The sequence below is a fragment of the Fukomys damarensis genome, unplaced genomic scaffold (genome assembly GCF_012274545.1).
Source record: "Fukomys damarensis isolate Sample0158 unplaced genomic scaffold, DMR_v1.0_HiC HiC_scaffold_13, whole genome shotgun sequence".
NCBI lineage: Eukaryota > Metazoa > Chordata > Mammalia > Rodentia > Bathyergidae > Fukomys > Fukomys damarensis.
Genome location: NW_022900925.1, coordinates 26414294 through 26439496, shown reverse-complemented (window position 1 = coordinate 26439496; position 25203 = coordinate 26414294). Strand labels below are relative to the sequence as shown.

At 46.2% G+C, this 25203-nt stretch overlaps 1 protein-coding gene across 2 annotated transcripts in view; it reads left to right on the top strand.

Moving 5' to 3' along the window:
- Positions 1 to 18362, top strand: part of Ypel2 (yippee like 2) — a 64562-nt gene extending 46200 nt beyond the window's left edge. Inside the window, exons 2-5 of one of the 2 annotated variants that reach the window (XR_780742.3) lie at positions 8507 to 8550; positions 9498 to 9606; positions 15440 to 15652; positions 15738 to 18362. Coding sequence is in view for 1 of the 2 variants with exons in the window: in XM_010626716.3 (XP_010625018.1) it covers positions 8507 to 8550; positions 9498 to 9606; positions 15440 to 15529 (243 nt within the window). In the remaining variant the exon portion in view is untranslated. Of the gene's footprint in view, positions 1 to 8506; positions 8551 to 9497; positions 9607 to 15439 lie in introns of both variants that reach the window. The other variant, XM_010626716.3, reaches the window with a different exon arrangement.
- Positions 18363 to 25203: the final 6841 nt, after the last annotated feature.

Below are 25203 nucleotides of genomic sequence, written 5' to 3'. Positions count from 1 at the left end.
CCCACTTTCTAACTCAGGCACCAGCCTACCTGAATGGACCTAGTGAAGGGGACTTGCCAGCCTTTGTTCCAGAGAGGACGGGGATATTGGGTTCTGGCCACCCCCCACCCCTGCCCTTCTCAAAAACGAATGTTTTCCAGGCCTTGCTGCTTTTTTGGAGAGGGAGGGAACGCAGGATGTGAAGAGCTGGCAGCATCTGGCTTTTCCCCCGGCTGCGTGTTTACATTGGCATCTCCCGGCCCGCTGCTCCGCCACAGACTGGAGAGCCCCATCCTGCTCTCGTGCTGCAGAGCATGACTGCACTGCCTGGCCGCAGAGGCCTCAGGACAGCTGAGAGGTGTGGGCGAGGGGCTGTGGGTCTGTCCCGCCAGGGCACTGGCAGTGTCTGGGCGACCTAGCAGGCAGTGCAGCTGCTCCAGCCTGTCTTCCAGCTCCCATTTTCAAACCTGATGGCGTGTGTGGTGTGAAAGGAAACATTTATTAAATGCTGCTTAGGAACCGGGCTCTGGGCTTCACGTCCACACAGTGGCTTAATCCTCATGACGTCCCTGTAGAGCAGGGCATTATGGAATCAGCATTGTTCCCTTTTGTACAGGGGACTCCGGGGCTCAGGAGGATGGACGTGACTTACACACGGCTACCCTGCTGCGAAGGGCTGCATCCCAGCCTCCCAGGCCCTGAATCCCGAATGCCATCAGGCAGGTGTGGCCCCACAAGGGAGCAGGATTTTCTCTGCCCCGTTCCCAGGCCCTTGGCAGCCAACCTGTGGCGCTGCCGGCATGGGCTGTTTGTATCATTGAAAGCTCTAAGCGGTTTGCCATTCCTGCCCTAGGCCCATCCCACACGGCACCATTCGCATAGGCCAGGGAGAAGGTGAACCTGAACGGTCTGATGATGGATAAAGTGGCTTGGATTCCAGTCTCCCCCTTTCAGCGCTAAAACGTGGCACCCAGGCTCTTAAGCACCTTCTGCTTTCCCAGTCCCAGGCATCACGATTGCTCCATGCCCTTGGAGTTACGGCTCCGCACAGCAGGTATTTCCTCATGAGCCTGTCCTTTCCCTGCCCCTCCCTCTGTCCGTCCAGGGAATGAGGGTGAGGCGAGACCTCCCAAAGCTCAAAACCGCGCTCCTTTCCTCGGGTAGCAAGTGGCTTTGCCCTCTCACCCCAGGCCTTCTGGACACACACAGATGGCTTGGCCTTATCCCAGTCCTCTGGTGACCCGTGTCCCCGCGTGGAAGTCACACAGCGTTAGGAAATTCTTCCTGTCTAATTAACTCAAGTCTCTCTTATCCATTCCCACCTCAGTCCATTTCCTCTTGTTCTTATTATGGAGAAGATGGAAGAAATCCCCTTTCGTCTTCTTTCCTCTTAGCTAAGTGTTCAGTTCCTTTAAATCGCACTCCTGTTCTAATTCCGGAGGTTTTCATCCTTGTCCTTTATCGTCACTCTTCTCACTTTCTCCAGGGTGAAATCCACGCAGGACCGAGTGCTTTTTTACTTGGGTTTTAACCCCTTGGAATGGAAGCATTTGCTCACTCGACCTTAAAAACCATGTCGGCCTAGTCGTAGAAAAGAATGAGAAGGGTAATGGGAAAAGAACAGATATAATCCTCCTCCTGCGGAATGTCAGATCTCTGGTTTTATTAGTCCTACTTGGTGCCTTTACCCAAGCACTTCTGCTACCTTATCCCTGACATCGCAAAAGTACTTAAAAAGCTGACCAGTTGTAACTATCCCTTAAAATCTACAGTGCCTTGTGCAAATCTATGGAGAAAGAAAGTAGATTTGTGGCAGCCAAAGGCTGGGGACAGTGGAAACATAGGGTGACTCCTAATGCGGTGACATCTGGGGCTGTAAAAACATTCTGCGTGAGATAATTAATGGCGATGACTAACACACATGGTGAAAATGCCAAGGTCCACCAATTGTGTATGCACCTTTCTTTTCTTTGCTTTTTCTTTTTTTTTTTGGTTTTTTGAGATAGGGTCTCACTGTGTAGTTGAGACTGACCAGGAACTCACTGTGTAGCCCAGGCTGGTCTCAAACTCACAGCGATCCTCATGCCTCAGCCTCCCGAGTGCTGGGATGACAGGCGTGCGCCACCATGCCCAGCTTCTAATTTATTTTTTGTGTGAATCTGGTGTGATTGAGAGTGGTTTTTCAGTCTTCCCATTTTCCACGTTAGGAAATTGAGACTCAGAGAAGCCAGTTGGCTTGCTCAGCTTAGTAACGCGGCTAGTATATGGCAAAGTAGGACTGACCTGGTGATCTACTCTTGGAAGCTCATGCCCTTGACACTGTGTGTATGAATGGCAAGTTGGAGAAGCAAGTGCCAAGTGCTTCTCCACAGTTGGGTTCACAGATTATTCCAACTGGAAAGTATTATGTGGAGCATAAGTCCCATCGCTCTATTTTTCTGAATATACTGGGTTGCAAAAGGGGAAGCCTTGGGCTGGGGCTTTAGCTCAGTGGTGCCACCACCTGCCTCGCAAGCGCAAGGTCCTGAGTTCGATCTCCGGTACCAAAAAAAAAAAAAAAAAAAAAAAAAAAAAAGACAGTGGAAGCCTTGCCTTGCCTGACAGGAGAGAGACAAGGATGAAAGTCATCAAAGCAAAGAAGTCTGACGAACTGAGTCAGTGATAGCCTGTTCATTTCTTTTCTGAGCTACTGAAAAGGAAAAGACGGAACCCTTTTTACTCTGCACTACATTTACTTTGTTTTACTTATTGCTCTTAACAACCATGTGAAATGGGCATGGTTTCCTGTTGAAGAGGAAAAGATGTGGGGCCTGAGAGAAGTTAAATAATTCTTCAGAGGCCAGATAGCACAAGTTGAAATTTCAAAGGCAGGATTTGAACCCACACCTTCCAGTGCCAAGACTAGATCCTTGTGTCTGGCACAGATATGCAGGGCTGCAGCTCTCTGACGTGGCCGGTAGGGTCGGCTCTCCTCGTCTCTGTGCAGCTCCCGAGCACCCACTCTGCTGCTCCTGGGTGACCTTCCCGAGACAGGTGGGCCTGAGTCTGAGAGAGGGTCTGCGCCTCTGCTGGCCCCTCCGGGTGACTAGGACTTCAAGGTGAGGACTCACACCCATCCCCAGGGGGCAGGAACCCACAGGTTCGCTCTGTTGCTGCCTCCTGCCACAAATATTCATTTTTCAATGGTTCCACTTTTGAAAAGGAGTTGCTGCCTTTCAGACATTTGAAGGGGCCAGAAATCAGTGGTTTTGGCTACTAAACAGGAAGCTCAAAGCCCTTTCCGTTCCTTTGAGCCTTCTGGAAGGGCTGGGCTTGGAACTATTACTTTACTTAAAAGACAGAAGAAAAGTTTTGTGTGGTTTTAAAAAACAAAACAAAACCCTTTTCCTGGAGGCCTGTACACCAGCCTTGGTTGATACACAACATGGAAAAGAACTGCTTTGTTGCCTGGCAGTAATGACAGCAAACAAATGTGTCTGACAGTCTGTTTGGCATCTCCTGGTCTGAAATTCTGTTTGCTTCTTTCTAATTGCTTCCTTAACTTCCTTTTAGACTCCCCACCTTCAGTACCACTCTCATCAAGGCAGCGCCAGGCTGTGCCAGGTTGCGCTAGGCTGGGCCAGTCCCACAGGATACGGCGACCCAGCCGGGGCTATTCTTGTCTGTGTCTATTTGCAAAATGCCTGTTGTTCTTGGTGGCTGTTTTTCCCATCATAAACGTTGACTTGGCAGGGGCCCCAGGGTGGAAGCCATGGTGGAGGAGCTTCCAGAGTCTGCCTAGAAAGTGCAGCTGGTCCTGAGTGCCAGGCTGAGGAAAGAGAGGTTCATAAGCACTGCCTCTCAGGGGGTGCCCGGGGAGGTGCTGTCACCAGGACAGCCTGATCGGGTCCAGCGTGGGCCTCTGCCAGCACACGCTCTCTTTCCCTGAAAGACAGGCCTGCGGGAGCTGCATGGTCCTGGCCGGTGAGGCTGGCGATCTCTCCCCTGCCTGCACCCTCCCCTCAGCCCTGCTCTCTCTAGGAATTCTCCGGTGTCGGGTTGGGGAGGCTACTTGGGGCTGTGCCCTGAAGCACACAAATCCCCAGGGCGACTGCCTATCTGTACTCTGTTTGAGCTTATTCTCGTATGTATGCACTCATTTGTAAATTGTGTATGTGTAGTGCTACCCAATATGTATTAGAAAGAAAAATCTAATGAACACACATACATATATTTTTTATTTTTCTTTTCTTCTTTTTTTTAGCAGTATTGGAGACTGAACTCGGGGCCTTTGCCTTGAGCTACACCCCTAGCCCTTCTGTATTATTTTGAGACAGGCTCTCTGAGTCTCTGAGTTGCTGAGGTGGGACTCAAACTTATGATCTTCTTGCCTCAGCCTTGCAGAATGCTGGGATTGCAGATGTATGCCATATGCTCAGCTTTTAATCTTATTTTATGTAAGGTGGTACACATGATTGAGTATCTTCTTTCTGTATAAGCAATGATTCACATAATCACCTTGAACCACAAAAATCATGAAAAATGGAAACACTGCCAGATGTCGGTTGTCTGTGTAGCACATGCATCAAGGACTTTGCTGCCGGTGAACCCCTTTTGTGGTGTGCTGTCATTCTACTTTTTTGTTTTGTTGAGACAGGGTCTCGCGATACACTTCAGACTGCCCTGGAATTCACTATGTAGCCCAGGCTGGTCTCCCTCACAGTGATCCTCCTGCCTCAGCTTCCTGAGTGCTGGGATTACAAATGTGTGCCACCACGCCTGGCTGGTGTGCCGTCATACTAAAAAGTTATGGGCTGGGGATTTAGCTTAGTGGCACCGCACCTGCCTCGCAAGTGCAAGGTCCTGAGTTCAACCCCTGGTACCAAAGAAAAAAAAAAGTTAATGGCATCAGTAAAACTCTCTTGTAGCACAGAAAAAGCAGTATTCATAGTGAGCTAAAAGCAAAGGCAGAAGGGTGCATGCATGACACCTACCAGCCCAGGAAAGGGTCCAGCAGCAAACTGTGCTGTAACTGCTCCATGAAACTTATTTTTTCAGATGAAAATTGATACATTTTCTAGTATTTTCTCCCTATCCTGCAGGATTGTCTTGCAGACTCTGGAATATCTTATAGTGTTGTCTCTCTCCATATTCCTAGTTGTACCTAACAGATAGCAGGTGATCAATGAGTGTGTAAGAAAGAGGTGAATCAGACAGGCCATGCTGGTACACATCTGTAATTCCAGTGCCTGTGAGGCTGAGGCAGGAGGATTGCTGTGAGTTTGAGGCCAGCCTGGGCTACATAGTGAGTTGAAGACCAGCTTAGATATAGAGTGAGACCCTGTCTCAACTCCCTCCCCCCAAATAAATACATGAATGCATTGTCACGCCCCTTTCCTGTCATATGTGGGGAAGCTATTTTCATGTTTTTTTTTTAAATTAGAGAATACTTTATTAGTTTTTGTAATCAAACCCATGTAGATAAGACCTTACATACTTAATGCAATGCATTACCGCTTACAAATGGGAAAAATTAAGTTTAATATTTCTAGACCCATGTGGCTGTTAATCTCTGTACAATGCCACTCAACACAGTAAACTGGGATAACTTTTTCCAAAGTTGACAGCACAGTTAAAGTTTCCAAAATTTCAAATTTATATATGATATATTATAATACACAATATATAATCTATATATTTATATAAAAAGACCAATAATAGCATTGTGTTATTCGTCAATGGCAGCAGCAGCTTTTCCAGGTTTTGCAGTCATCCGAACAAAATTATAGAGACATCCAGAACACTCCATTTAAAAAAAAGAAAGAAAGAAAAGAAAAATACCCAGAAAGCAGCAAAGTTCTGTTACTGTTGTGGTGTACTGGCTGTATATTATTTTCTAGCATTTTCACATGGCCCCCTTCTTCCATGTTCTGGGCCCTTGGCAAATGCTTCTTGAAGGTGACACACCTGGTAACACGTAGGACCGTGGAGTCATAAGGGAATATAATTCAGGAGCTAGCAGGGGACTCGGCAGTCAACTAGTTCCTTATTGAAGTCAAACTCAAAATAAACCATGGTATAGCCACAGAATGGAAAGCTACTCAGCAATAAAAAGGGATTGACCTAATGATTTATGGAGCAACACGGTTGAGGCATAAAAGAATCACTCTGAGTGAAAGACGCTAAACAAAATATTATAAACTGAATGATTTTACTTATAAAAAATTCTAGACTATGAAAATGAGTGACAGGAGGCAGTGGTAAGTTACCTATGGGTCCACAGTGGGGAAGAGGGTGCCAAAGGGAGGGAAGGCTGGATTCGGAGAGGCGTGCAGAAATGTTTGGGTGCGCCGGCTAATCCATAATCTTAGTGGTGACGATACTTTCACAGGCTTGAGCAGATGTCAGCATTCATCTCGTAGGACGTTTCAGATATGTACAGTTTACTATGTGTCAATTATACCTCAATAAAATTTAAAGAAAAAATGGAGGCGTGCACTTCCTGGTGGAGTAAATGTTTAACACCAGATTCACATGCAATATGCTGGGGGTTCAGGTCGAAGTCGATACAGCCCACGGCTCCAGGGAGGGAGTAAGATGAGCAGACGCTTGACATCCAGGACGCTAAATGCTAAGGGAAAGGACCACACAGGAACAGGAGGAGTGCAGAGTGGTGGCAGCGGTTCCTGTGCTGTGAAGGTCAGGGAAAGCCTTGAGAAGGAGAGGAGCAGAGGAAAGGCCGACTTGGTCACATGGAGGAGCCTCCCCACAGGAACAGCGTGCACCAAGCTGGGGACGTGCAACCACTGCATGTGTTTGTCTCGACTAGAGCAAAGGACACATGGGGAAGTAGAGAAGAGCCTGGAGAGCTGGCCAGAGCCAGATCTTCAACCTTTTGCTGCCCTCAAAGTCCTGGGGTGTCTTTGTGTCCCAAGGCTGAACAGTGTTTGCAAATGTAGGTCCGTGTCACTGGGACATGGCCTTCTGGAAACACTTGGCATGGTGGAGGCTGTGACACCCAGAGCTGCTCAGTTGTGCCTGGGAGCTCCTGTGTTTCTCCAGGGTGTTTCAAGACCCAAAAGAGGAGAGAGTTGGTTTAGATCTGGGTGGCAGCTGGGAAACATCTGCTGCTTGCAGCTGCTCCTGGGACTGAGGATGTCCGGTGCATCTGAATATCGAGGCAACCAGCAGTTCAGCTGCTCTTGAGGCAGTTTTTCCACAGGTAGAGAATTTTGCCTTTATCTGGCTTGTGGCACCAGTCCCTGAAGTCTTGCGCTTCTGATGTTGGCCTGTCTGGTGCTCTTGCCTTTTATCTATCTGCTAGCCAGTCATCCCCAGATTTCTTCTTTTAAAAATAAGAACACAAATTTATTGGTTCTATACAACTTGAACATTGTCAAGTAGATTTATTTTAAAAGTATGGCGATCAATCTAAAATGCACTACCTGCTTTTTTTTCCAACGCTGAGCTTAAAACAAAAGTGGAAATTTGAAAATCAGGATAAAAGATTAAGTTCTTTTTAAAGGTGGACTTAGGAGAGGCAGATAGCTTTTAATGATGTGGAGGTGGAATAAATTATTATTTCAGGGGAAAAAAATTCCCAAACACCTATACTCCCAGATTTCTTAAGAGTCCCTCTGGAGTTGTTTTTAGAGTGATTTGCAGAGCAGACTAGGATGTTAAATTCTGGATATGGTTGTCATTACACATTAAAAATGCAGGCAGCAGTGCAGAACACAGCTGGCTCATGTCAGCCCGACATCTCGGTGTAACCAGAGGAGGGAAACATGGACGGGGCTTGTGCTAATGGAAGGAGATGCCAGATTGCATGGCAACCTTGGGATCCTTTTTACCCTGCTGCCTGCCACTCTCTGGCTGGAAGAAAGACGCTTGTGTTTTGGCTAGAGGTAAAAGTGGGATTTCTGCTTAGTGAGCATTTCTGCGATCTTGAGATCAAGTTGCTTGCTTTCTGAAAGGGAGCTCCCTTCAGCCACCTTAGGAGGATCACGATGGTCGTGGCAGTGACGACCTCCCGGAAGGCAAAGAGGAGCGACGAGCATGGATGTCACTGTTTCTCCTTATTCTTTGCTGTCTTCAGGAGGACCGGGCCAACAGAGCAAATAGAAGTGCTCGTCCTGGTTTCCCATGCCCCAGCCGGTGTGTGAACGTGCGGCCAGCACACACGGTTGCAATCAAACGGGACTAGAAAGGCCAGTGTGGATTAATGATATCAGGTGGATTAATTCTATCAGACAATGTCAGGAGGAAAGAAGCTTTTAATGGCAGCAGAGTTTGGGTTTTTTTTCCCCCTCCCACTTTCTCACGTGAGCTAGTGAAATAGTTCAAGTGTGGGCAGGTTTGAGCTCTGTAGCTCTCTATTCTGCCTTCCCACCCCACCCCATGCCATCTGCCAGCTGGACTGTTAGCTGGCTCAGTGCTCCCTTCTGCTTTGCAGTCCTCGAAGGTCATGCTTGCTGTGATTGGGGTTGGTTTCCCAATGGTAGGTAAAATGGATATCTAACTATCGATTTGTTTTCTTGCATTTCAGTCGTTCCAAGGAAGTCAAGGACGAGCATATCTCTTTAATTCAGTGTGAGTGTCTCTGAATTGGTGTATCTGTTGTTTTGTGCAAATTTAGAGGGATGGGGAAAAGCAACTCTCAGTCATTCAACAATGAACCCTTACTGGCAGGCTCTGCAGTTGGTAGTCGGTTACCTTTGGAGAAAGTTTTTTTTTTAAAGCAGCATCTCTGGCTAAAAATAATGCATTCACTACACTGTCCTCAGAAGGCACTGTAGTCCCATAGTGTGGAAGCTTCCGAGAACGTCCTACAACCAGCTCAGACCTGTCACCGGGGAAGAAATGAGGGTGAGCAAAGGATCTTCCCCAAGAATGACCAAAAGAACCCAAGGATGGAGGGAAGGCTCGATTAGGGAAGAGCCTCGGTCTCCTACTGCAGACGTGGTATGCACAGCCCTGGCGGCCATCACTGGGCATGCGATTTATTACTCCTGGGAAAGAAAGGCAAAGCTCATGTAAGCCTGATGAACTGTAAAGATGGAAATCTGGCCGTCCACCCTGAAATAGGTGCTCTGTGAAGAGAATGGCCTCACCCATCCTCGTGATGACAAGACTGTGCCATCGTGTTTGACATCTTTGGCTTCATTCAGTCCTCAGCAAGCTTTGAGGATGGTGCTCTTCTCGGCTGTGGACTGCACAGTGTAGTTGTTGTCCCCTCATGTCACAAGATGAAGAGTATTTGTTAGAAAATCCTGAGCAGAGTCTCAATGAGGGCTATTTTAATAGACCCATTGAATTCAGCCTTGCAGATCTGAAATCCATTCCAACTGAGATGGTTCCATATGGCTCCCTTTTTGGGGTTATTACTGGTTTCAGTTTTCGGCCAGATTCTCCTCAGTGTTGGTTTCCCCTGGGGAATCCTTATCCAGCCTTAGTTTTTGCTGGCCGCTCATTCTAAACAACTAACGATGTAGGCACATGTGACTAACTCGCCTCTCTCCTTCTGTCTTTTGGCATAGAGTTAATGTGGGCTGTGGGCCTGCAGAAGAGCGAGTATTGCTAACAGGACTACATGCAGTCGCAGACATTTACTGTGAAAACTGCAAAACCACTCTGGGATGGAAATATGTAAGTACCAAGGCGTCTAGTGAGAGAAGGCTATGCAGGGAAAGAGAAAGGCCTCATGCTCAAAGTACTGTCTGCTACTGGCTTCCTATGGCCTTGTTGGGTTGTCTTTGACCAGGACAGGAAGCCAAGCTCAAAGATCACAACCTGGCGCAGCCATCTGTCTGCCAGGCTCATCCCTGTCGCTGAGGCGCGTGCACACACGCACACACACAGCACTCTAGACTTCGTAGGAACAGCATAGAACATTTCCTGACACCTCACTGCATGCTAGACATACATGATCACGTTCGCCCCTCACAGCATCCCTCGAGATTAGGTGCTCTTTTTGTTCCTATTTATGGGCGAAAATACTGAGGTTGAAGAGGGTTAATAGTATGTCCAAGTTTACCTAGCTGCGACTGAAGCAGGATAGGACTCTGGTTAGTAGTGCAACTGTCATGCTGGAATAAATATTCCTAGAAAACCACCTGGGTCCTAGGCCATGTGCTAGGCATCACTAGACACTATCTCTTTGTTTTGTTTTGTTTTTTTGAGACAGGGTCTCACTGTGTAGTTGAGACTGACCTGGAACTCACTATGTAGCGCAGGCTGGTCTCGAACTCACAGCGATCCTCCTGCCTCAGCCTCCCGAGTGCTGGGATTACAGGCGTGCACCACCATGCCCAGCTCCAGACACTATCTTAAATGTATACTGGGAGATATTGTTGTGACTGGACCCTCTAAAATAGATAATCTCTTTCTTTCATTGTTTAACTCAGTTAAAAAAAAAAAAATTAAGGTTCTCTTGGGACCTAGGAGGAGTGAGCCATTCTTTGCCAGGGTGAGAAAAGAGAAAGTCGGGGATCTGGTACTTTAAAAACACTGGGGACGAGCTGGGCATGGTGGTGTATGCCTGTAATCCCAGCATTGGGAGGCTGAGGCAAGAGGATCACTGAGCATTTGAGACAGGTTGAGATATATAGTGAATTCAAGGCCAGCCTAAACTACATGGTAAGACCTTATCTAAACAAAACAAAAAACAAAACACCACACTGGGGACTGAGCATTCTAACATGCATTGGGGTCACCACACAACCATACACATAGCCTCCACAGTCCATCTGACTAGAGGTTTATTTTTTTATTTTTTTTTTTCACTATGTAGTTCAGAGTTCAGAAACATGCATTGGGGTCACCACACAACCATACACATAGCCTCCACAGTCCATCTGACTAGAGGTTTATTTTTTTAATTTTTTTTTTCACTATGTAGTTCAGGCTGGCCTTGAACTTACTGTGTAGCCCAGGCTGGAGGCAATCCTCTTCCCTCAGCTTGCCAAGTGCTGGGATTGCAGGCGGGCACCGCCACACCCTGCCTGACTAGAGGTTTGGTACCATCTATGCAGCCAGAGTCAGGATGAAATATGGGCTCCATCACTTACTTGGCCAGCTGTTTTGGGGCCCCTTGTTATGGTCAGTTTCCCAATATTTAAGGTTTCTGAGTGTTAAATAGGATAGGCTTGTAAAATCCTTAGTTCATCAGTTGGCATAGAGTATACTTTTTTTCCTTTTTTTTCCCCCCTGGTACCAGGAATTGAACTCAGGACCTTACACTTGCCAGGCAGGCATGGTGCCACTGAGCTATATTCCTGGCCCTCATAGATATATTTTTAATGAAAATAGACATGGATTGTTTTGTTGTCATTGGTAAAACTTTTGCAGCCTGCATATGCACACACATGCATGGTGCACTACTTTTAATACTGTCATTGTAGATACTGAAAGACTGATGTTTCTGTTTCTGGGATAAGTTTATTTTATGTAAAATTCCTCAAACTCCCCATCTTGTCCTGGTACCTACATGCCTTTGGCTTGGGAAGAAGCCCAAGGGAGCAGTCACAACTGCTGCGGGGCGGTATAAGTGTGTCAGCAAAGGTTCCTTGGCTGTCACTAATGGACCACGCTGCTGTGAGATTCTTAAAGTGGAGGTCGAGGCTCCAGAAATCTTGGCAGTTTCTGCTCAGTTTTGTTGTGGCTTCAGTATGGCTCAGGAAAAAAAAAGTTATTGGGGGATATGTAAAATAATACGCGCAGTAGGTACCAGGTACAAAAGTGTGATTCCATGTCAATAAAATTCGAAAATAGATGTTATTAAAAAAATAAACTGTCACAGGTGGAATCTGTAGTGATTTTTGGCAGTGTGGCCCTCAGATTCCATTTCTGATTTCCATGGCAATGTCGAGTGCTAGAAAGAAAAAAACAAAAAACTCGACTGTGTGTGTGGTCTTTTTGTTTTGTTTTGTTTTGGCACTGGGGATTGAACTCGGGACCTTGCGCTTGCAAGGCAGGTGGAGGAACCACTGAGCTAAATCCCCAGCTCAACAGTGTGTTTCCTAATGGAAGATGGCTTATGCCCTGCTCCCTGGGGTTGGCTTGGCTGTTGCTGTGGGAGAAACCGAACTTTGGCATCTGGCCCTCTGTGCAGTCCCAGGCCACCCTGGCTGATGGGTGGTGGGGGACATGGTTCTGATATTGATGATCTGCCCCTCCTGCATTTCCAGCCTCTTGGCTGTCTTTTCATCGAGGATCTGTTGGGTTACAGTAATGAAAGATAACCTGAGTTGCTTGGTTTTGCTCTTTGCTGAAGGTTCAGGTAATATGATTCACTCATTTGATAAAGTTTTATTGAAAACCTTTGGATACCGAAGTGAGTGAGTGCTTGCATAGCATGTGCATGGCACTGGGTTCAATCCCATGCAGGCAGGGAGAGGGAGAGGGAGGGAGAGAACAAGCAAGCCGGCCAGCTATGGTGGTGCTCGCCTGTAATCCCGGCACTCAGAGGAGGCTGAGGCAGCAGAATTGCCATGAGTTCAAGGCAGCCTGGGCTACACAGTGAGTTGGGCTATGCAGCAAGACCCTGTCTCAAAAAACTAAAAGAAAAAAAAAAGTGAATGGGACCCAGTCCCTGCTCTGAAGGGATTCACAGTCATGATGCCAGGAGGGAAGGAAAGCACATGCAAACAGCACGGCCTGATGGTCAGGTGCTGTGCGCCAGGTGAGAGACCATCCCGCTCCCTGAATGTTGAAAACTCCCAGAGGGTTGTTGCTCTGTGTGCCAGATCCAGGGTGCCGTTCTTTCATTATTTCTTCTGAACATCAGAATAATCCGGTGAAGTAGATAATAATATTTTGAACCTCAAAATAACCCTAAGTAGCTCAATTTTGCCGTTAAATGAAGCAGTAGAGGTGAGCGCAGCAGGTGCTTCTGTAGGTTCCAGGTCTGGTGCTCTTTCTGCTGGAGTCCAGTGCCCACGTTTCCTAAGTGAAGCGTGCTCAGGGACAGTTGGATTTCTTTTTTCTTTTACTTACTAGAAAAACTGTCACTCTCTCGCTCTTGTTTTGTCACCCCCCTCTACCCTGAATATATTATTATGTAACAATAGGTCTCATTCTCACATCACGCCTCTCTGTTATGTTTGTGCATTGTGTGCACGCACGCGTGTGTTTGCATTTTCACATCCTCTCTTGGTTCCCTTCTCCTCTCTCCTCCCCCTTCCTTTTTCTCTCTTTTCCCTTCGCCACTTTGTGGAACGGTTCCTCTCTCCACAGAAGATCCAACTCTGAGCTCTTCTTCAGAACCCAAATGTCCTATGGCTCTAGAACAAAAGGTACAGTTCCTACAGATGCCCCCGGAACCTCTAGGCTGTAGGGCTCCGTTCCCTGTGAACCTGGGGGCTTGGCGGGAAGAACTCATGTCCAGTGCTTCCGGGCTTGAAGTTTAACCATGTAACGACTGCAGGGACCTGTGTTCTCGGACAGTGACACCTGAACGTTCTTAGGTTCCCTCACTGCACACAAAAGAGCCTGGACCCTACCTCTGTGTGGGACTTCTCTCCCTGGCTTTGTTACCTGGCTGAGCCCACAGTGCTTTTACATTTAGAAAGTAACCTGCCCGGTGTTTGGCTTGCGCTTTCCCTCTGCAGTCCTGGAAGTTGGGTGGGACTTGAAGGCTGCCAGGTTCTCCAGTCTGGGGTTTATACAGATGTTGTCTCCTGGAGAAAGGCAGTGAGGGCAGCGGGGAAAAGGGGAAGAAGAATAATTAAAGAAAAGAAACCATATTTAAATCATCTGACATAAAAACAGCAAGAACAAGGAAGTAAAACAGGGACCTGTTTGGCCTCATAATTCTTGGTTCCTCTTGCTAATGCAGCTTAAAATTATAACCAGACTTTTCCTGTGTTCTTAGAAACTAGCAAGAAGGACACAGGAACTTTGAAGGTATATCCATGAGTCAGATAATCAGTTAGCATCAAAAATTAAGGATCCCTAAGACTGTCTACTCCTTAACATATATTCATTCCTTTGGTAGTGATTTGTTGAAGATCTGTTATGTGCCCCACAGCCTTCTACGGATAGGATAGAACAATCAACAAAACACTAAAATCTCTCCCTTCTATGAAGTTTATAAAAAATATACCAAATGTTTAAATTTGGGGGGGTAGTATCGGGTATTGAACCCACAACCTTGCACTTGCAAGGGAGGTGCCAGTGCCACTGAGCTAAATCCTTGGCCTAAATTTTTTAAAAACTTAGAAGCCGAAGGGCCGGGGATTTAGCTCCGTGGTTCGGTGGCCTGCCTTGCAAGCAGAAGGACCCGAGTTCAATCCCCGGTACCAAAAAAAAAACCAAAAAAACAAAAAAAACAAAAAGAAGAAGAAGAAGCCGAATGTGGTGGCGCACATCTCTAATCCAACACCTGGGAGGCTGAGGAGGATCGCTGTGAGTTCGAGGCCAGCCTCAGCTACATAGTGAGTCCGAGGCCAGCCTGCACTATTTAATGAGACCCAAAAAAAGAAAAAAAATGTATAATAAAAAACATTGCTCTTAATTCCCCTCAGAATGCTCCCCCTTGCTTTTACCACACAAAGCCCATCCGTCCCACTTTCGGAAGCAGTTCTAGAGGTCCTCTTTCATGAGTGTCCTTAGTCGCGCTGTTAAGGCTGCTTTGGTGTCCTGAACTGGTTCAAAACTTCAAGCTTTCATGGTCGTTCTGACTTCAGGGAAGAGCTAAAAGTCGCATTACAGATCTGGCGGATGCGGGCACACTGTAAAAATTTATGAGCCCGCCTTTCAATTGCATGGCACTTGGCAGCAGCGGTCACTGTCGTTTTGATTGTACCTCGTAGGGACACTCATGAAAGAGGATTTCTAGAACTGCTTCAGAAAGTGGCCAGAAAAATGAGTTAAGTGTAATTGAAACAAAGCAAGTATTTTGAGGGGGGGTTAATGGTAATGTGTTTTTTTGCTGTGACATTTAAAAAAATGTAGCCGGGGATTTTGCTCAGGGGTTCTGCCGCCTGCCTCACAAGCGCAAGGGTCCGAGTTCGATCCCTAGTGTGTACACACACACACACACACACACACACACACACACACACACGTAGACATCTCACTGTGTATTTTGATCGTTCCTCATATGTTACCCTTACAGAAGACAGTAAAATAGTACCAAATTGTGTGTTGGAAGGTGGCAGGGACTGTGGATAAAAATAAAGCTGGGGCAGTGGGAGGAAAAGAAGTGCTGAGGTGCAATTTGGGATTTTAAGTACACTAGTTGGGAAAGACCTTACTGGGATGATGTCTGAGCAGAGATTCTGCTGTAGTATTGATGCTGCCCTGGTGTTGCCCCTGTCCTGCAGTGAGGGGCTGGGACAGAGTGCTTGTGTGGTAGGGGCCTCCTGGTGATGCTCAGACCAGACCTCAGTGTCCCATCATCAGCAACAGCCTGCTTCTGTGGCACTGAAGTCACCTGTTTGTCTCTGCTCACCCAGTCTCTTTTCTCTTCTGTTTTTAGGAACATGCTTTTGAAAGCAGCCAGAAATATAAAGAAGGCAAATACATCATTGAACTAGCACACATGATCAAGGACAATGGCTGGGACTGAGCGGGCAGCAGCCACCCACCCGCACATTGTACCCAGGCGTGAGAGAGTGACTGAACACTTGGTTCCATCCATTCGGGGGCCTTGCCATCTGGGGCACCCTCCCACCCTGACACCATCTTCCTGGTGACCGGCCTCTAAATGGCTGTCTCTCTGTCTCTTTGCTTTGTATCTGTTTGTGAGTTGATCCTGGCTTCTCTCTCTGTTCTAGTGTTTGCTGAAAACAAAACAACTAAAGGAACAGATCCTCGACCGCCTGGCAGCAGCCCACCTTGGAAAGGGCCCCAGGACCCTGCAAGAGCTGCCTGATGGCCTCTTGTCAGGAGAGCAGTGGCTCATGGGTGTGACGAAGAGGGAAAAGGGGATCCCTGAGGTCCTGGGGGTGGGCAGGGGCGGGAGGGTGGAAGTAGGGACAGAGCTGCTCTGCTCCTGGAACCCTGGTAACTTAGGCTTGAAATATTCAACTTGTCTAAAAGGACAAAGAGAAAAAAAAAATACCTCATGACTGCATTCTCTCTGACCCGAACCTTCACTTCCTGACTCCCGATGTGTCAGGACAGCAGATGAGCACAGAAGGGGCAGCAGGCCTGTTTCTCTCTGGCTGAGTTAGGGAATCTCTGGGTAGGGAGTGAGGTAGGCGAAGCCCAGGTGGGTTTTGATGACTCTCATGCCTCACACAGCCTCTGGGTAATCATCTTCTTTGCCTCAGCCACTGAAGATGAGGGGAAAGGGAACTATTTGCAATGAGTGTACGATGGATATATCCCAAAGGCTTTGACCATCAACCAAGTAAAATCAGAGATTGAGGCGAGCAGGGCATAAGGGAATGTTGCAGCTTGGGAGCTCCCGAAGAATGGCTCAGCGATCGAGCCAGCAAACCAAGACATAGAACCAGTTAGTAATTCTGAATGTCCACCTTTCTTTTCCTGACCCAGTGAGTGATGTGGCAGGGGAAGGGGTTGAGAGAAAGCATGGCTGGAATAGATCAGATCAGCACGTGTTTCTTCGGTTTTTAGTGGGGTCAACTATCCTCCGTTCTTTGTGCTTCAGTTGCGGTTGTCCAGTTCCATCATCGTAGACCATGGAAAACGCAGACCCAGGGCTTTGAGCCTAGTGATAGCCTGAGTAGTGGATTCCTCATGGCCCTAGTTGTCCTGGATCTGAATGTCTTCTGTGGCGAGAGATCTGTTCATGTGGTGCAGTAATTGGGGGAGGGGGTTACAAATTCCAGTATTAGCCTCTGTCCCCACCTCCCATCCAAGTTTCATTGTGTTAGGGAAGTGGAAAACAAATCCCTGTAAGGCTCGAGAGAAAGAAGAGTTTGTTACATTTAATCAACACTGTGAAGTCTGTTCTATGGCAATTCAGCCAGCGTATGGTGCATGACTGAAACTCATTTCGCTGAGTTCATTTCATTTCGTAGACTGAAAACATTAAGATTTGTGTGCATTAGGTGATTCTTAGCATCTCGTTCTGCAAGCAGGCTGATCCTATAGGAAAATGCAGCTTTAAAGGTCTCCAAAGAAAAGAAAAAAGAGTTCTTGGAGATAAGAATCTGTATAATCAATGAACCAAGATTAAATCCACCAACCCAGGATATTTTTGGAATCACGTCTGTAGCAGAACCAAATTCCCATAGGGAGTGAGTCTATGGTGGAAATGCCTCTTTGTGTCCATGTGCCACTGCAGAATGGGAGATTGAATACCGGCACGGCCTGCCCTTCTAGGAGCAGATGGCGGAATGACAGAAAGCCGGGTGATCGTGTGCGGCGGTGGACCGCCTCTCCTCCACAAAACAAAGCGTTCCTAGAAATTGACATTTGTTCCCCAAGGCTTCTTGCCCAGCCCTTTCCAGTGCTTTAGTAGCCTTGGAGATTAAGTTGTTCTCCTTACTTTATTGCAAGACAGACTGGAAGGGTTCAGAAGCATTTAATCTCTGCTTCCGAAGACCTTGTCCCCTGGCTCCCAGGCCCAAGTTCTCAATAAACATTTTTCAACTTTCACATTCCTAAGCTGGCTTTCCAGCACAGAAATCATGGATTTCCCCTCTTTGTCCCTCTTAAAGGAAGTGGCCTTCATTTGTGGATTGATTAGACCCCTTGCCTAGAGTGTCCCGGCTATTTCTTAAGAGTCTGCTTCATTAAGAAAAAGGGGAGGGAGCCCAATCTAGGTAGTTGTTTTGTCTCTAAAACTACAATTGGAATGTGGTGACAGAGAAACTGGACATGGGTGCCCTAGATTGTCAGGGGGTAGAGAAAGAGACCAATGTGCCACTGTTTTTTCTTAGAGATGGGGCCTGGGTCAGAGCAGGCTCCAGCCAGACCCCCGTTCTGGTTGTTTCAGTTACTGTCCACGGAGCACCCAATGGGTGCATGGCGCCACACTTGGTGCAAGGGAATGAGTGTTGGTTTTCCACAGCTATGAGAGAGAAAAGAAAAAGAAAAAACTCATTAGGCTTCCCTTTGTGTCCGTGAAACCAAAAGTGCTCCTTATACCGTTAGCTCCATTTACGGCTCGTCATCCTAACACTTGGCAGTATTGGAGAGGCTGAAGCTGAGCAATGGAGGTATATCAATGCCTCGGTTGGTTTATTCTTTTTTAATTTCTTCACCAAATTATTGACTCAGAGCGTAACCAAAGACCTCATTCACCACCCCCCCCATCGGTTCAGGGAATTGGAGTCTGTTGCTTACACGAGGGCGGGGTGCGGGGAGCGGGGAAGGGGGAAGGGGAAGTGAGAGAGGGAAGGCGTGAAGCTCTGTGCCTCAGCCGGCAATGCCTTTGCTTCGAGCTGCAGTCCAGCTGGCAGACCTGAGTTCCACCTCCCTGGGTCACATGGCCTTGGCTACCCTGGAGCACACCCAGCCTCCCCACCCGGGACAGTAGTCTCAGGCTGCTGAGGGGTTGATTTGCCGTGAATCAAACACAGCCAAACTTGATGCCCGCGCGTTCTCAGCTGGGCCTGACCGAGTGCAGCCCCAGCTCCTATGACCGTGAGATCATGTAGATAGGACACAGTCCGTCTCTGCTGGCGGATCGATGTCTGCAAAAGAGGTGTCCCCTTTATAATAAGATTTTCAAGTAGATGTATATGAAACAGTTGCTTGTGAAATATACTTTTGTAAATAATATTTAATTTTTTAAATAATATATTTGGTGCTGTTTTCTCAGATCCCCTGAGAGCACTTTTTATGTTCATTTTAAATCCTATGATTTCCTCTGCATTTCTTGAAGTGTATTTTAAGGGAAACAGTAATCACCAATATAGTTTTTTTTTTTTTAAAGATCTCTGTCACTTTAATCTGAATCAAGGCTTTAAGGCAATGCCTGTCTGTATTTTTTCCCCCTCAATGGAACAGACTCTGCAGTAAATTACCAGTTGAGAACTGAAATATTTTCTTGCAGTAGTATTGGCTCGAAAAGAAAGTAAATAAAACCAAGTAAATTTAATAGTAACAACTTAGGGTAATTGGTAATTGCTCTTGTTGGAAGAAGTTCCAGCAAATTAGAATCTTGTTTCTGTGTGTGTGTGTGTGTGTGTGTGTGTGTGTGTGCGCGCGCGCGCGCGCGCGCATGAGTGAAAGCACTTTGGATTGTGCCTCCTGCTTTATTTTCTACTGGGGACACTATACTTACAGTTTACACCTCATGCACTGTAAGGTTTTTCTTCTTTCTCTTGTTGTTTTTGTTTCTGAGTGGACCAACAGCATAGGCCACAAGGCTTGTTTTCTGGAGTATAGAGCTGTTGCCGGTTTGTTCTTTTTTTTTCTTTGAGTGCTCAACTTTTACAGACTGTAAAGGAAACCTCTGAAGATCAAGCAGAGTCAAATCTGTGCTTCTGACTGAGATGTGAGTGTATTAATCATGTTTCCCAGGACTCTAGTTGTTTTAGAAACCAATGATGTTAAACATTAACTGGTCTGGGATAAAAGAGCATTAATAATGTAATACACCTACCTTGTAGGTAAACACCTTTTAAAAAAATTTTAAGGTCAGATTGCCTCAGGTTCAGGAAGAGGCTGGGAAATCAAATCTTGAACACAATCAATTTATGTATTTTAAAAGAATCTGCCTAAAATGAGAAATGTTAGTCCTATAGGAACAGGAAATAAATGATTGATTTTTTAAAATTAAAACACAGTCATGAAATTTACTGGCAGTAAGAGAAAGCCAAGAAGAAACAAGCTATTCTCTTATTACCCAGTTCTTTTTGCCCGTGTTTTATATAACCTTTTGGAGAAAGCGGGAGTTGATTCCCTTTTCCCAACCTGCAGAGACTGTCTTACAATAGAGAATCTATTTATGCTTCTGTTTACAAACTGTATTTGTTGGGTTTGGATTTATTTTTTTGTTTATTTTTGTTTTCTTTGGTGGCATTTTTCAGGTCACTTTGCTTCAATAACAAAGGTAGTTTTTGAATAATTTGTCTTCACCTTTTCCTGTATTTGTACATAGTGATTCAGTATTACTGTAGAGAAAAGTGCATTGTTTCTCTCATATTTCCAATCTGTGTTGGTGCTCATTTGAGAAAATAAAGTTTTCAAATATTAACCCCGTGGTGAGCTCATTTGTCTTCATTGAGCCAGTGTGTTTAATCTTGACATTTAACCTTTCCAGTGTGGAAAGGCCCCCGGGAGGTCTTTGGTGTAAACCTCATCACAGATCTGCCAGCTGACACTGTAAGGTTAATTTTCCTAAGGACAATCAGCCAATTAATAAATATAAGGCAGGTCTCCTGCTTATCAGCAAATGTTTCTCCTGGCTTTAGCTATCTAAAATGCAAGTATGCATGACCTTTAACCAGTGTTCTTAGACTCTGTTTAAGACTTTTTGACAACCTCGTTTTCTTTGGATTGCATCAAGTAAAAGGGGGAAACGCAAAATACCAAAATGATGTGAAGTGGAACCCTCTCTGAATGGTTGGCTGTGGAAGAGGGATAAATATTCACGGTTATATGTGGAAAATAAAGATCAAGTTCTCTCATTCAACAAATATTTACCAGACAAATACTAGATTTCAGGCACTGGGTGAGGCAATTGTGTCATCCTAAGAGATCAGCTGTTTTTCCTTCTCTCAGTAGCCCTATTCCAGTCTTGAACACCCAGTCGCTGTAAGTACAATATTGTGTGTGGTGCCTTCGTTCATGAAGGCTATGCATACATTTAAGGGTGTACGCCCATCTCTTTTGGCTGTCTCCCTTGTACAGAAAGCCTAAATGTCGCAGAAAGACGCTAAAACACCAAGTGTGTGCGTATTTACGATGGTGATATTTTAAAAGCCTGTTTAGGGGCTGGGGATTTGGCTCAATGGTTCCACCGCCTGCCTTGCAAGTGCAAGGACCAGAGTTCGATCCCCGGTACCAAAAAAAAAAAAAAAAAAAAAAAAAAAAAAGATTGCCAGGCATGGTGGCACATGTCTGTAATCCCAGCACTCTGGGAGGCTGAGGCAGGAGGATCCCTGTGAGTTTGAGACCAGCCTGGGCTACATAGTGAGTTCCAGGCCAGTCTCAACTACATAGTGAGACCCTGTCTCAAACAAACAAAGCCTGTTTATAAACAAGGAAACACCTCTACTTCCCACAAATTTTAACCTACCCTCTCCTGCCAGCTGCAGTTGACTTTTATTTGTCATTGATTGTATGATCTTCCTATGACCTGTTTTGCTTCAGTGCATGTGCCTGTCATCGTTTCATTCTTGTTTGCCTTTTGCAGATGGTGACTAGAAAAAAAATTAACGTGCAGGAGACAACCAGTCTCCAGCCAGCAGTCCTTGGGCCCTCGATCTTGCAGGCTTCTTGTCTTATCCCCCGTGATGGCTGTGGCCATGGCTGTCTAGGAGGTCGGGCTGGGAGAAAAGGAGGGGACAGGAATGTTCACAGAGGGCCTGGGCTGGTGCCAGGCCCTGCGCTGTTGGGTCTTTGGCTTTATGACCTCGAGCAGGGACCCTGAAGTGAGGTGCTCCATGTCATCCCAGGACTCCTTCACACCCTATGGAAAAGCAGTGACAAATGCTGATTGTCCTCATTTTGTAGACGATGAAATTGAGTTTTGCAAGCTTGCATTATTAGTGTCAGGATCAGGAAGCCCCGTCAGACTTCACTGCCTGCCTCTCCCCGCACCAGACCGTGTTCCAAAGTTTCAGCCTCTCCTCCAGCCTTGTGAATTCTGCTGTGGCTTCACAAGACACTTTCCCAGTCTGCCCACCTTGACTGCTCAGTGACAAGGCTTGAGGGCTACTTGAAAAGTATTTTGTGTTCCATAGCTGAATATAAGCTTGGATTTGTTGTCTCTCTAGTCTTTAACTCATTCCATAGGTTTCCTTAGTACTTCCACTAATAGTGGGTGCTAAATAAATGCTTGATAGACACTGTTAGTGGAGAACTCAGTTTTTTAAAATCTCATTGAGCTGGGCACAGTAGCACATGCCTGTAATCCCAGCTTTTCAGGGAGGCTGAGGCAGGAAGGAAGTTCAAGCCCAAGCTATGCAATGTAGCGGGACCCTGTCTCAACAATTGAAAAAGATCTGGAGGTGTAACTCATTGCAAAGGCTCTCAGTTCAGTCCCTGGTACCTGAAAAACAAATCTTGAGTTAGGCATGGTGACACAGCCTATAATTGTAGCTACTCGAGAGGCTAAAGCAGGAGGTTCACAAGTTCAAGGCCAGCCTTGGGTTATGGGCATAACTCAGTGACAGAGTACTTACCTAGCATGTGCAAGGTCCTGGGTTCTATCTCTCCTATTGGGGGAAGGAGGAATTTGTTTTAACATATTAGTGTGAATGAGAGAATGGAACCTCAGCATAAAATGTTTCATATGTGAGGTAAATGGTTATACCGTTCACAATCAGTGTTTTTTGGGTTTTTTGTTTTGTTTTGTTTGTTTGTTTTTTGGTTTTTTGAGACAGTCTCACTATATAGTGAGACTGACCTAGAACTCACTATGTAGCTCAGGCTGGTCTCAAACTCACAGCGATCCTCCTGCCTCAGCCTCCCAAGTGCTGGGATTACAGGCGTGCGCCACCATGCCCGGCTCACAATCAGTGTTTCTTTAGTCAGCAAGCATTTGGGGGACATCTGTTATGTGCAGAGTCTAATGGAAAAACTAAAACAGGTCACAAGAAAGCAGAGGTACTGATTATGCAGAATGGCCTTCTTTTCACGATTGACCCAAACTCCAGCCACGTCCACCGAGACCCTGATAGGCAGCCGCTTCTGCGAGGCATTCCTGCATTGATCCTCTCTTCTGAACCCAATAAATGGCCCCTGTCCTAAAGCAGGGCACAGGGCAGGCTCCGGAGCTACAGGACTTGGGTTCATTCAAGCACCGATTGTCCTTTGGAAGAATAATCTCTGGAACACGTAGTAAGGAATAGGTCAGATGTAACTGCAGTGCGTGGTGTGGTGGCACATGCCTGTGGTCCCAGCTACTCGGGAGACTAAGGTGGTGAGATTGCTTGGGCCCAGGAGTTCAAGGGCCCCTGTCTCAAAACAATATTACAGATTGCTCAAGTCTATTTTGAATTCAGAGTGGAATAGAGAATGTATTCATTCATGGGCCGGGGATTTAGCTCAGTGGTTCCGCCACCTGCCTTGCAAGTGCAAGGTGCCGAGTTCGATCCCTGGTACCAAAAAAACAGTGAATGTATTTGTTCTTTATGTTCCATTATTTGTTAAGTTTTCACAATGTCCCCATATTACAGATGAAGAAACTGAGGCTCTGCAAATATAGAGGCTGCGGATTTAACCCTTCTGATTCTTTTTTTTTTATAGCACAACATTTATTGGTGCATTTTAGGCAACATAATGACACCTGTCATGGGGAATCCGCGCCTGTACATGGTCCCTCCTGTCCCTTTTCCCACCCCCACTCCCTGCAGACTCTCTTTCCTCCCTATGTACAAAAGCTTTGTTTCCATTTATTTATTATGTTTTCTTGTCTTTTCCTTCCTCTCTCCCTCCCTCCTCTCTTGTTCCCCTTCCCATGTGAACATTTTCTTCCCACATCCCAGTGTCTGTTATACATTTTATTTCCTTATTTCCACTTTTGGTTTCTCACATCAGAGAAACACCATGGCATTTAAACGTGTGTTCAATTTATTGACTTAGGAGTATGGTCTCAAGGCCTATCCATTTAGCTGTAAATGTCTGAAGCTCACCCTTCTTTATGGCAGAGTAGTGCTCCACTGTATTAAAAAACCCACATCTTCCTAACCCAATCATCAGTGGTGGACATTGGGCTGTTTCCAAGATTTAGCTATTACAAACTGCTGCTATAAACATGGGTGTCCATATATCGCTGTAGTCTGATGCTTTTAATTCTTTGGGGAAGATACCAAGAAGAGGAATAGCTGGGTCAGATGGAACCTCTGCTTTTAGTTTTGGTTAACTCTTCTGATTCTAAAATCTGCACCTTGAATGTGGCCCCAGCCTGTCATGAAACATCTGCCATGTAGGGACAGTTTTGGCAGATCTAAGCACACACCTAAAATGTCATGGCTATTTTGTTTTCAGGTTTTCATCCCCCGCTCCCCACATAAAATGAAAATCTTGGCCCTTCAGGCACTAGAAACACAGAGTTTAGAACTGAGGAAGAGCCCGGGCATGGTGGTGCACATACCTGTAATCCCAACACTCAGGAGGCTGAGGCAGGAGAATCACCATGAGTTTGAGGCCAGCTTGAACCTACGTAGTGAAACCCTGTCTCAAAAAACTAAAAGGAAAACAAAGCCAAAAAAAAAAAAAAGGAAGAGTTGAGTTGTGCTATACCTTTATTTTATAGGATTTTAGGCCTGTTGATCGCAGTGCTATAACTTCATATTACATTTGAGAGGAGAGAATATTCCAATCTGCTTTCAGCTGTAGGACGGTTGAATAGCTAACAATCAAAGTCTTGCCCAGGGCAACTGACAAAGGTACCTGACACCTGCTGACATCTCCATGGGCAGCTGCAGGCTGGCTTGGAACAGACCAAGAATTAACAGCTCCTGTCTCACGAAGATACTTCTCATTCTGAAGGGTTGTAGGATCGTTTTAAGAAGATGCAGAAGAGCTAGAGAAGTTGAAGCTCCGAAGGCACTGGCAAATTATCTGAACCCTAAATCTATTGAGTTATATTTACTTTGAATTAAAGTAATTATCCTATGCTCATGAGCTCAGAAACTAACAGAGTCAAGTGGGAAGTGCATTGGCTTTGTAGTCGGACACGGGGATTTGACGCCTCACTACTTGGTTCTACATTCATCACTTTGAGAAAGTCACTGCAGTTAGCAGGACTAATTTCTATCATCTGTAAGTCAGAGGTAGCAGCCACAATGGACAGATAGCACCCCCGGAGTGCCCAGTGCAAATAGGCCTTTGCGAGTGGTACTTGTCTTTCTGGGGAGTGATGAGAGCTCCCTAGGATATGTTCTGCCCGCACAGAGGATTATTTATCCCTCTTACTCCACTCCTGCAAGGGGACTGGCACCCAGAAGGGAACCAGCTTTGGTTCGTGGGCTGCTGAGTAGCAGCACTGGGACTCAAACCCCGACCACACAGGCCGATGGTGGTGAACCTATGCATGTGTGTCACTGCGGGCTGTTTGTTATCATTGAAAGCTCTGTTTTTTTGTTTTTGTTTTGTTTTGTTTTTGAGACAGTCTCACTATGTAGTTGAGACTGACCTGGAACTCACTTTGTA